At 41.4% G+C, this 12,710-nt stretch overlaps 1 protein-coding gene across 1 annotated transcript in view; it reads right to left on the bottom strand.

Moving 5' to 3' along the window:
- Positions 1–9,023, bottom strand: part of TAFA4 (TAFA chemokine like family member 4) — a 52,050-nt gene extending 43,027 nt beyond the window's left edge. The window contains exons 1-2 of the mRNA XM_075052716.1: positions 8,944–9,023; positions 5,751–5,866 (exon numbers count right to left, since the gene is read on the bottom strand). Of these exons, the coding sequence (XP_074908817.1) occupies positions 5,751–5,866; positions 8,944–9,023 (196 nt within the window). The remainder of the gene's footprint in view (positions 1–5,750; positions 5,867–8,943) is intronic.
- Positions 9,024–12,710: the final 3,687 nt, after the last annotated feature.

The raw sequence follows: 12,710 nt of genomic DNA, 5'->3' as shown, positions 1-12,710 counted from the left end.
GAACTGGGAACCGTGCCCGTAGCAATCCGACAGCCACGGAAGGAAGAATGATGCTCCAACCCAAAAACAAGGGGAGAGCAAGAAGCCTGGGTTTTCCTGTTTTCCTTGAAAGCAGCAATATTTCTACTACTAAGCTGCATTTTTCAGACACACAGCCTTCACTTGAGTAGATGAAGTCCTGGAGCCTATGTAAGGGAGGAATTTTTCCTCTGACTCCAATGGAGACAGGATTCTGTCCACAAAGTCCTTAAAGTTGTGAAAACCTGCAATTGATGTGGAAGAATTCAGTCTGCTGCGAGACCACCTGAAACCAAAAGCATGATCAAGAGGTATCAACAGGTCTGAATTCCAGCTGACAGTGACATTTCACATTCAAAGTTTAGAAAAAGCAGGCTCAGAGGCTCCTGCAGACCAAAACAATGTCTGATACATGCCTCAGCACATGAATTACTATTTTGTGCATAAAGGAGCAACATTCTGCTGGGATGTTCCCAGTATCATTTATGCCTACCTGCCACGCAGCCCCCCAAGTCCAGTCCAACAGCATCACTGAATCCCTTATTCATCCTTCAGGTGAACTGTGATGTTCATTTCTTCTTCACCTGATACCCACTTCACTGATAACCACCCCACACTGACAACTCATCAAGGTTTTACCTATCATAGACTGCTATTCCACCCTCGCTACCTAATAGAGGAAAATGAAGCATGTACTTTCCCAGCGTGTTAGAGTGGTCGCTAGGTTTGGGGGGAGATTCTTCCACTTCTCTGGGGTACTGACTTTCCTTTGCTGTTTGGGACACAGAAAAGAATTATTAAACATAGAGTTCAACACACGCCCTCTGTACTGCCTTCAGCAGGTCTTGTTTGCTGTCCATCAAGGGCAGATCTTTGACTCAGGTCCATGTACATACAATACTTGCCACTACCAAATTACAGGAGGTCTGTTTCTGTGACAAACAAGTGACTTTGACCATCCCACTGATCGGTTAGACCAGCACCTCTTCAGAGAGCAACGAAAGAAGGACAAAAAGAGACAGACAGGTTCTGAAAAAGTCTGCTTTCCATGAGCCATAGCAAGGGCAGAAAGGGAGCAGCAGTGAGGAGAGCCTTTGTCTTCCGTGTCAAGCACACTGCTGCATTGTTCACTCAGAGTGCTCCTACACAAGCCGAGCCTTTCCATACATCTGTGTCTCCCTGTTCAAGCATCAATCAGAAGAAAACAAAGGAGAACGCTTGTGAAATCCCAGAAAATTATCTCAGGTCCCAGCTCAGGCCCTGCTCAGCAGAGTCTACAGAAGCACCTTGTCTTTCACATGTGATGGAAATCACTGGTACACTGAAAACCAGCTAGGACAGCATTCTGGTTGCTGGAGATCACATCTAAGATGCCAGGCAGCAAATTACAGATTTTCAGCTGGATTTCACTAAGCAAAAATGTAGAGTTTACAACAGCTCAGGCTGGTGATAATTCCCTCCTGAACCCACTTCCCAATCTCTATGGTCATACGTATTTGCTTGCCACTGCCATTTTTAACAAGACTTCTCCTATTTAACCTCTGATAACCCTGTAAATAAAACTGTCTGCAGTGCAACAAGGAATAAACTCCATGAAAAGAAGTTGCTACTTATTCCTCTGGTTGGCTAAAAGACTAAGCTGTCCCAGTGCACTCAAACACAGGGATTTATCCCTATGATTTGCATCATCCTGCAGGTGTGGTAAGCAAGCAAACCTTTAGGGCTGCCACTGAAGTCTTCACTTGAAATCACAAAGAAAAGAGAAAATGTGAACTGAGTGAGACAATTCAGAGACAAATTTGGCCCTGCTTTAAGCTACTGATGTTCATTAAATATATGCATTCTGGGCATATTAATAATAATGGACTTTCCAAAAAATCTAGACCCTTCAGCAAGCAGGAGGCTACAAGCATTTCAAGTGAACATCATCACATAAAAATAAAACACAGCAGTCTCAAAAAAAGCCAAGCTCCACTAGTATTTCATGACAGAAACTGCTCAGCTGGCTATACCAATAAATGGTCTGCAAGTCCAGCCCCCACGTGAGGTGACCTGAGGAAGTGTCTTTTCAGTGCTTCATCTTTTGTGGATCCTGACTTATAGCAGTGAAGTGGAAACAAATCTTTTCTGGTACTAAATGTATGTTGCTTCATTCAGCACAGCATGGAATTGATAGTTATATCAGTACCAGTTAGGTAGTCTGGGAGCCTGAAATACTGCCCAATTTCAAATAGCTATAGTAAGGTTGGTGCTTATGCTTCCCTCAGCTATTGTCAGTGCAAAAGACAAACTCTTCAGAAGGGTAATTCAGAGCAACAAAGTCAGATGAATATTCTGACATGTCTTCTCTACATAGATGTAAAGGGAGCCTACTGAAATAATCTGCATAAGCAGCATCTTCAGTGATCTAATGGTAATGAGAAGGAACATTTCTCCTCTACCTTTTGCCTAGTTAACTCTGTCAGTCAAAGCAATTACAGTGTTCAAATGAAAAATAGGCTGTGGCCTCCAAGCTGGGCTCAAGATCCAAACTGCTTCAAAGCAATGGCAGGACTGGCTTGCTGGATTGAACAGTCTCTTTCTCCACTAACAGTTATTTGATGGTGGTGAATATTTCGCAGAACAAAAGAAAGAATCAGGTCTGTCTTACACTTTATTACAGTGAAGAGGCCCTTTTTGTCAAAGGGATTGCTCAATGGCATTCTCTCCCACTTTTCAGAAACAGGATGCTTATTGGGTCCTTAAAGATCTAGTCTCTGTTCCTGTCTGAATATTGCAGAGACAGCTGTCGAATGTCATTCTTTCAGGCACCATCTAACATGACCAGAGTCAATAACTGTCTTTTCCCAGATTAGGATCCTTAAAATGGCAGTATTTTGAAAAGAAAAAAAGTCAATCCCCACTTTTCATCTTAAATTCTACTGTCTGCTCTTGGTTAATAAACTTCCTTAGCTTTAATGAGTAAGCATTTTTTTCAAAAGTGACTAGTGATGTCAAGTACATAGCTTGAAACACACTGATTTTCAGGAGCAGACACATGATGTTCTTAAAAAACAGCTCCTCCTAACATATCCCAGGCTAGGCACCTCATGCCTCATAAACAGCATGCATTTCCCACCTTCGTACATACCTGTCTGATTACAGCTGCTTAACCTAAGGGACATCAGACAAAGCCTTTGCCAAATACAAAGCTGGAATCCATCCCTCTAATGTGCTTCAGGACATTTTACTTCGAAAAATGTTAAAATTTTTGCAGTCAATAGACAATGTTATCTCAAACACCATCCAAGAACATGCTAATTTGTATTAAACAAATAAGGCTAATTATTTGCTTTCCACAAAACTGACTACATTAAAAGCTCTAAATTATTTGCTTTCCTGATGAACAAGGTGTTGTCTTGCTCACATACCAGATTCCATCACAGATCTGATCATACCTTACCGGGTCAATCTAGGTGTTGTATCAAACAGCGAAGATAAGATGAGGCTGGGAAACACAGGCCCCTTGAGAAGAGCTCCCCAAGCCCTCTAAATGCTCTATGGTGCCATATGTCAGACACGGGGAGCTGGAGAATCAAAAATGGGGCAACTGTTTCATCTGCTACATGGAATCATAAAGTGGGATGGCGGTCACTTCAGTGTAGACATAAGAGAAACTCATGTCTGGGCAAGAATATGATACCACAGTCTAAAAAGCTACACGAAGGCTCCAGCTTCAAGGGTGTCATCTGAAAAAGAGCTCCATAATCTGACCAATCTATTCATGAAAAGCAGAACCTTTCTTTAGCCTAGCAGAGAAAGCACAGTACGCAAATCTGCTTAACAGTCGAGCAGCTTGATTGTGTTTTACAGTACCTCTTTGATATGGGGGAAAGAATTCTTGGTGTCAGTTAAAAGTATGCAGTCAGGTATTCTGAAATGTTATGTTAAAAAGATTGTCATAATTTACATAACACATAGTGAGTGTTCATCATACAAGCCCACAACACAGGATCCCTACTGCCTTATTACAGGTATTTCCCTTAGGTACACATGCAAAGTGCATCTTTAAAAGACAAAAATAACATTTCTTTTTACAAGAGTCTTCCCTGAATGACAAAAGCTGCAGAAGGCTGTTCTCCAGGTTTTGCTGTGTAGTCAGCTCTGAAATGCTCTGCTAAACAGCAGTTGTTTACAGGAAAGGTCAAGAGGGCCTAATTAACTTGTCTTTGTACATAGACCCCCTTCCTCATTGAAGTGCTTCAACTAGTTTCCATAACAGCTACCTCCAAAATGGTAATACAGACCATCCTCTAACACTGTATTCACTGGAATCACATTATGGGCTTCTGCTGCAACATGTCAGTTATTGTCCGTAACCTGTGATTGCATGTTATGGCAAACACATACGTGTGCTGCACAGCACCAGGGAGTGCAGAGCAGGTGACTGGGTAGGGCAAGGAGGTGATTTGTGTAGCTCTTAGATACACATGCTGCTGATGTGCATAGATAGACAGAGCAGCTATATGCAGGTCACAGTCAGTCCTTCTTGCCAGGACTGAAGAGATTTTGATGAGCACATGAGGAGCCTTCAGCTCCTACCTAGACAATCACCAGAAGCAGCCGGGAAAGAGATCAATAGGTCGTCTCATCTGGAGGATGGAGCCTCTAACAAATGCATCCTAGCACTGAGCTGAAGTGGATGCTAACATTAGACCCAGACCCACAGTAGTCTGGCTTAGAGCTAAGAACATTACATATGGATTTAAGGCATTACACCTAATTTAATAATGAGACTACATCACAAATAGCAACACTTGCAGAAATCCCCAAGCCAGCATGAAGCTAACCATGGTACTGAGAATGCAGTCATCTCACCATGGTCTTGCAGCCACGCTTTTGACCTCTCCTAAAAAGCAGAGCTCACAGGTGGTATTTTGTTAACTTACCTCTCTCTCTTCTGGGTTCAAAGGTGACATAGGGCTAACTCAGCTATCCAGTTTTAGGACTTGCACTGGTATCTTGCATTAGCATTAGTACATCTCTATTTCTTTCTGCTTTCAAGCTGATATGTCTGCATGATCCTAGCACAGAGAAGTTGCTTCAAAGATCCAGTCTGGTATCTCTTCATGAAGCCAACTCATCTTGTTCTGAGCAATTTTTTTTATTTATAAAAAATAAGATACTACATTGTGCCTGGTAGATATACTCTACTACAATAGTGCATCCTCTTAAATGCAATATCTTTCTGTTTGCCTCACTATGCAAGTTAGGAAAAGAAGGATCATACAAGCTGAACTAAACCACAGTTCAGTATTTCTGTTACTTAGTGAAAGAACTGGCTAACATAAGTCTGAGGGCTTTGATCTATTGCCCACCAAAGCCAATGATACTGTTGTAAAGTCTCTTGATAACAACTGGATTAAGAGAGAGAAGATAAAGATATATTTCAGAATATCTTTGGATAAGGATAAAGCAAAATGACACAAACAAATCCCAAAGTCCTAGCAGTCATGAAGTCACTCAAAAAACTGTCTGGTGAGCTTCAGTACATAAAATTACTAGACAAAAACCATGACAATTTACAATAACTCATTTTTTTCTTGTTGTTGCTGTATTTTTAACCCATTGCACTGATTGTAACATGCTGTCAATAGCCTCATCAATTATCCATTGCTAAAAAGTGAGCTCTAACATTCTGCAAGTGTTATTAATTGGTCTCAGTAGCATATAATGAGTTTAAAAGCTCCTACCTGTGTGCCCCCGGGGATGGTGGCTAGAGGCGGACAACAATTTACAGCAGACCATTAACACATAGACCAGAAAGAGCCAGTCAGATAGAAGCATTGATTTGGCACAGAATCTCATCCTGGAGGCAGAAAAGGAAGCAGTTGAGTGAAAGAACAATGTGAGTAGGGAATAACATAAAAATGATGCGGGGAAGGAGAAGCTGAAAAGATGCTGAAGAATAACTAATATGGCTTATTACAAGGCAACACTGACAAAATCACATTCATGGTTTAGCTGGGATCAATTCTTTGGCAAGCATGTTTTATAATTAGAAGCAATGCAATGGCTATCACACATCATGTTACCTGCAAGCACATATTTATAGTAACACATTATGAGTGCAATACACTTCCATGAATTGGAGATAAGGGGTGGGGGGGGGGTTGGATTAAGATCCCTCCACACTCAAATTTAAATATACATATTTATAAGTTGTGCTACTATTTTTAAATTGCACCTGCCTCAAAATCATAGAAGCATCACAAAAAAATGTCCTTCTTACTTAATACTTCTCAGGACATACTTGCTAAAGCTACCAACTCCCATGTAGCCATGCACACGAATTGGCTGGGTCTCCCAAGCACACAGCATTGGCTAGCTTTCCTGGAGATCAATAGGTTTGCTGAGGGTTAAACACTCATGAAACCAGTACCTCAGTCAAATACATGAGGACTCGCTGCTTTGCCAGGGTGTTAGAAACTGCATTTCAGAAAACATTTGTTCTAAAGAAGGCGGATGTTGTTAGTCTTATCCATGTTAGTGTTAGAACTAAGACCACAAATCCTCAGTAATTTTGCTGCAAATATCTACAATTAAATCCCTCAATAGCTTATGTTATGCCATTCATCATATAGAAAGGTAATCTAATCATTTTCTTAAACTCAGTTATGATGATTTATTACTCATGCTATACATAAATGGGCATTATGCAGTTGAACCCTTAGATACAATGTTCCACACTTTCAGCAAATGCTGTAAGCAGGAATACATCAAATTAATTAAAGGCAATTTATAGATTTGCATAAATTGAACTAAATATTGCTTTCATAGCAGTGACATTAGTCTGCAGTTAATCAGCAAGCTGGGATTTGGGCAAGCCTGTCATAAGCATGTTTATTTGCTCCAAAAAGTCCTTTGGGAACTTCTTTCCCCTGCAGATTCCAGTTCTGATTCTTTCAAGTATTTTCTAAATAATTTGTTTATCTGTAGATCTTTAAAATACCTGAGACTATTCAGCTAATCCAATATTCCAGTGCTGAATAGACTGATGGTTTAAAAAAAAAAACACCTATGCCTTAGCCCTACTGCAAAGCCAGGTGAAGCACTTGGATCCTGTTTTAAATTTGATAACCATCTACAAATGAAACCAAAACAGATGCCATGTTTTCTCATTTAAAAGTGCTTGCATAATTTTCCCTTTCACACATCACAAAACAATTTTCTTCTCTCATTGCGTATGAATGGGAATGTTGATAAAGCCCAAACAAATCACAAATGCACTTATTAATGTCAAAAGTTAAGAGACCAAAAGCCTGTTGTATGTATTTTAGCAACAAACACTATTTTACACTTGAGAAAAAAATACATTGGTGAAAAACTCAGCACCTTCAGCTGTCCTGTAGACTTTACTCCAGCCTACAAACTTTTTTAAAAAGCTACACAAATATGACTCACCATGTCTACAGATTTAAGAAAAAGAAAAATTACATGTAAAGAAGCCATATTTTACGGACTGATTTAACAAAAAGGTAGCTTTCCTTGCTTTAAGAAGGTGCTCTGTTTCAAGCCCAGTATGTTGCCACCCCAAATGCAAATTAACCAGTACAGGAAAAAATACACTGAGGCTTTTTTGCAGCAACATACAGGAGTCTTCTGCAAGCATGAATCAATCCCAGAAGATAAAGATGTCACTAGTCCTTGCCTACCCCACAAGTATCCTCTTATGGAGCACTCCGAGGCTAATTCAGAGCAGCTACACTTCAGCTAATAAGCATGGGCCTAATTCACCTCTTGCACCCAGCTGAAACACATAATGCTACTGCAGCTAATGGAATTGAGTCACTGTGAAACCAGCATAAATGTTATTGTTGTTGATCCAATATTAGTCTAAGGAAACTGCCCAATAAGCTCTGAAATCAACCTACCACTTCAGATTTCAGTCACCCAAATCTTCTGCAGGTAACTGAACCTCGTTTTCTTGAAGAGAGAGCTGAATTTAACCTTAGTTTTCTTGCTCTCTCCATGAGAAACACATGACTTGCACCTCAAGCACAAGTTACCAATAAATAGGAAGTCATCATCTGTCATCTTGCAATACCATCCCTCTTATGTTTTGTTGCTCTAAATGCAAACACAGGAATCTGATCCAAGTATCAGTGGAGATCCCAGCTCTGGTGTCACTCTGTAGTATCATAATGAAGACAGGGACCTTCCTTCAGGTTTCCTGAGATGTGATTGAAAGCAAGATTTAACCCTTGGAATTAAATACCACAGATCAGACATTTTAAGCATGCCCTTTCTGGTGTGAGTTGATGGAAGGGACAGGTATTTAGTCCCAAATCATGCACTGTATGCTGAACAGCTGCTATTTCAGCATGTAAGTGCACCCAGCTGTTCCCACCATTCCCAGTGCAGGAGCAAAGCTGGGCTCAGTGGAAACAGTTGTGTGCTGACCTAATTTCAAAAGCTTTCCCAGATTATGACTTTGACTCTTTTGAAGCCGTTGCCCTGATGTTAGACACGGAATGTGAAACCAGGTTTCATCAGGTTAACAGGAAAACCTTACACCTTTGTAAGTATATTCAAGTCCAGGAATAAGTGTATCAGTACAAAGCATCAACTTAGTTATAACTGTTAAAAGCATCCAGTACCGTTAAAATGATACAACATTTGCACACTTTAGTCTGCTTTGCAGGTAGACAGGACACAAGTCTTCAGCCCACTAATATAAAGAAATACAGGAGGATCTTTAAAAAGGCAGAAAAAAAATGAAATTTGGCAGACAGATGCAGCAAGGGGTACGGAGCCCTTCAGCATCAGTGGGCTGCCGCTTTCAGAAATGTCAAGCCTTCATTCTCTGTTGGATTCAAGTGGATATTGTTGCTAACCAGAACAGCAAATCTTCAGTGTCATTTGAAAGATAAAAAGTGTTCTTACCTTGGGGACTTTGCAAGACTTTTGTTCCAGTCAAACACAATTATTTCAGTGTGTTTTTCATAGTTATTCCAGATTCCCATTTGCAGCAGCAAATAAGCCTTTCTGCATTTCAGAATTTTTCCTTCACTTTGGGGACCTAGAAAGCAAGCCATAGTACACTGCAATTAACGTCTGGAATGGTGTTGTGAAATAGATCTTCGTTACCAAAATCATTGTTTCACAGTGCCATCTACAGTACAATCCAAGGCAAAAGGCATCAGTCGCATTGCTCTTTTCACTTGTTTCCAACACAGAGAAACTGTGATAAGGCAGCTCTGAAATATCATTACATTAACTAAAGGCAGAGTTCACTATACTAGAAATTACAAACATAATGTGCACAGCTCACTGTGTCCTTATAATTACGTGTCCTCTTGCCACCCAACCACTGTGAAAACTGTAAGGTCTAAGACACCACCATAGCGCAAACAGATTTCCACGTGATTATGTGAAAACTCCAATAGTTTCAACCAGAGATTATTAAAGACAGGGGAAAAATCCTTCAATGTCTTCATAAAGATTTGGCCAAGGCCCTTGGAGTCTGGCTTCCTCAGGAGCAGAGGGTCTGTAAGGTCACATCGATAGGATCATGTCTGTGCAATCAATGCATTATAGCACCTTCTTTTGTCTCTACCTGCTGCCAGCATCACATCTCACACCCAGCCCAACTATACCCAAAAACTACACTTTGAAATCACCATATGGAGACATTTTTGCAGCAGTACTGACACACACTCCACAGAATAATGAGCTCAAACACTCCATTTCATAGATGTTAGAGTCTCTGCTTTTATTGTTTATATTTGTTCTCTCACTTATATCCCTGGGCTCAACTTGACCTTCTGCTATTGAAAACACAACACAGTGCAATTTGTGAGAGTAATAATAATGTGGTCTTCACTTACGGAGTGATCACAATAACCTTTTCTCATCTTCTCCCACCACTCTTTTCATTCCACTCTTCCTTTGACCAGTTAGAGATTTGCTTTTAAGAAACACAAAATTACACTATCACATTGGAGTGCAAAGCATCTCTGGGGTCACAAAAGCACCTAGGCAGACACCTCTCAGACGCTTAGGACAGGAAAGCCCCTGGCTCAATACACTCAGCTCCTTTCTGTTCAGAACTCCAGGAGAAAATAGAGTAATTGCTGGAATTAAAGAGGTACCAGGCCAGCAATCTATAATTAATCACATTTTACTCTGTCTTTGCTTTCCAATGTGGAGAGTTTCAGAGTGAGCCAAAATCACAATGCAGCAGTTCTAATCAAAACAAAATGTGGGCAAAGAGATGTCTTAAGACAAAGCACTACCATCCTGTATTAATCCTTTCTTCCACAAATACACATAAAACAAAAAAATATCAGTGCGCCTCAAAAGGCCTATTGAGAAAAAGCAAACAGACAGGCTCTTCAATATAGTATTGAATGACTGAAAGGGTTGTGTGGTACATTTTTACCCATTTCATAATAGGACAGATAGATAAATGTATTCTTACAGTGCTCTTGTAGAAATCAATATTGCAATACACTAACTCAGGTTTTAGTGTTCATCTGTTCCATAATTTTTATTAGAGAGGAAAAAAAAACCTGTGTAGGTGCATCTACAGGTAAATACTAACTTTAGTGTAACCTGTTCTGTAAACACATGTTAAACATTGGTAAAAGATAAGGCAGTATTGATTATTCTCACTTATTCTAATTAAATGGATACAGCAAAAGTGGCAGATGATACAGCCACCAGCATATCTTGGGGCTTTCTGATGCTTTCCAGGCAGCAATATTTCTTAAGAAAATAGGGTTGTTTGAGGGGAGTGTAAGGCAAACTCCTACAGTGCAATCTTAGGTCTGACATTCAGCTGTTTTACGTCAACGAAGGAGGCAGATCAAAACAGAAGCAAGAAGCTCACCTGGTTAATAACAGTAAAAGAAATTCCAGGCTTCTTATGGCAAAACCATGTTTTGTATATATTTTTTGATCGGTGGTTTTACTCCTGGTCCCTGCCTCATCCCAGGGTGCAGTGTTACTTTGGAAAGCAGAGCTACTTATTTGCAGGCTGCAGAAACAAACAAATCACTCCTGACCTTCTGCGCCAGGAGCTCTGCTGGGGCAGGGTGGCCTGCGAGGGCAGCTGCTCCCACGGGCAGGCACCAGCCCTCCCACTGGCCACCTGCGAGCAAACTGAGCGCCGCTTCAAACAAAATAAAAATCAGCATCACCTCCCAAGAGGCGCCAACATGTCTGACAACAACTGGAATTTTGTGGATGAAGTCCTTAACTTCAATGCAGCAGGGTTAATTTACACAAGAGGGATTTGAACAGAAGTTACCCCAGGAAAGCAATCTTATGAAGAAAGGGCTCGTTTTTATACAACAAGCTCTAGCCAGGAAGCAACTGAGCCCCCATCTCTATCTCTAGCAAAGCTATAGAAAAGAAAACAAGGAAGGAGGAAGGGGGAAAGGGGAAGGGCTCTGCTCTCAGTATTTATGCATGGACTGGCCATGAACAACTCCTGCTTTGCAGATTAGTCACCCCAGAGGCTACACAACTCTCCTGTGTCAGCATTTAGGGCATCCACATGCCCAAACTAAGACTGTGGGTTCTGGTATCTAAAGGGAATTGCAATGGCCAGACTTGCTGCTCCTCAGTCCCAGCACAGTCTGTCTCTGTGCCTCTGCACTCCAGTACAATGGGTATAAATAGCATTTCCCTATGCCAGAGAAGCGTTTCAAGAACAGAAACAATAAAGGTTCTAAAGTTATTTGAAAATTGTATGGGCACTGTATAATTCCTTTGACAGATGGAATAAGATAGCATTTTAAATTAGGTACTTTTCCTACCAATATTTACATGTTGTAAAATACTTCTTACGGCTACTTTCTGTAAAGAATAAATTACTAAACCACTTTATGCCATCTTTTATAATAAGCTATTAAATAATTTACAAAACCTCCATCCATTAAATATTTAAAAGGCCTTAATTTCTCCATTCTCAATAATTCCTCACTTAAAATAAAGATAGTGCATCCCTTAAAAGACTCCTCTTCTGTATAGCAATTGGTAAGACGGAAACAAGTACGGGTGCCACACTCTTCACAGAGCGATTTGCCAGCCAGAGAGTTTAACCCCACCGTCAGCCCTGTTAAACTCCTATGTCCTACTGAATAAAGAACTGAGAGGAAACAGGGCAACATCTGCAATTTCTTAGAAGAGGAAAAAAAAAGATAGAGTCTGGTCATCACCTGTATTTGAAAACTGCTGCTATTCGAGTTTGAGGGGAAATGGAGACAAAAAAAACAAGAAAAGAGCTAGAGCGAACACCTGCTTGGCCAGTTCCACCTGCTATACAGCAGCTCACTAACACAGACCGCCCATTTCAGGGCTAAGCGACTATAAACAGGACATATATTCCGCAATATCCCTCCAAAGACCCCTTCATCCCACAGAAGCAGCTTGCCCCCGGCCCCACCGCCCGGAGGGCAGGCGCTGCCCCTCAGGGGAGGGCCGACACCTCAAAGGTGACACTCCTCTGCCCGGCCCGGCGGCCCACGGCAGTTTTAGGGCCGCGAGCGGGGAAATCGTTTTTGTCCGTGCGGAATAACTTTATTTTTTGCCGGTCCTAAAGCGCGGTGGAGGGGAGCTGAGGCGGCGGGGCGGCCCTCGCCTCCCTGAGGGCGGCCGGCGGCGCTGCGGCGTGGCCATGCTGCCCCCTGGCGGCCGCTCGGCGG

The sequence above is a fragment of the Buteo buteo genome, chromosome 21, assembly GCF_964188355.1.
Source record: "Buteo buteo chromosome 21, bButBut1.hap1.1, whole genome shotgun sequence".
Classification (NCBI taxonomy): domain Eukaryota; kingdom Metazoa; phylum Chordata; class Aves; order Accipitriformes; family Accipitridae; genus Buteo; species Buteo buteo.
Note: the sequence above shows the minus strand (reverse complement) of the source record. Positions and strands in the feature narration are given on the sequence as shown.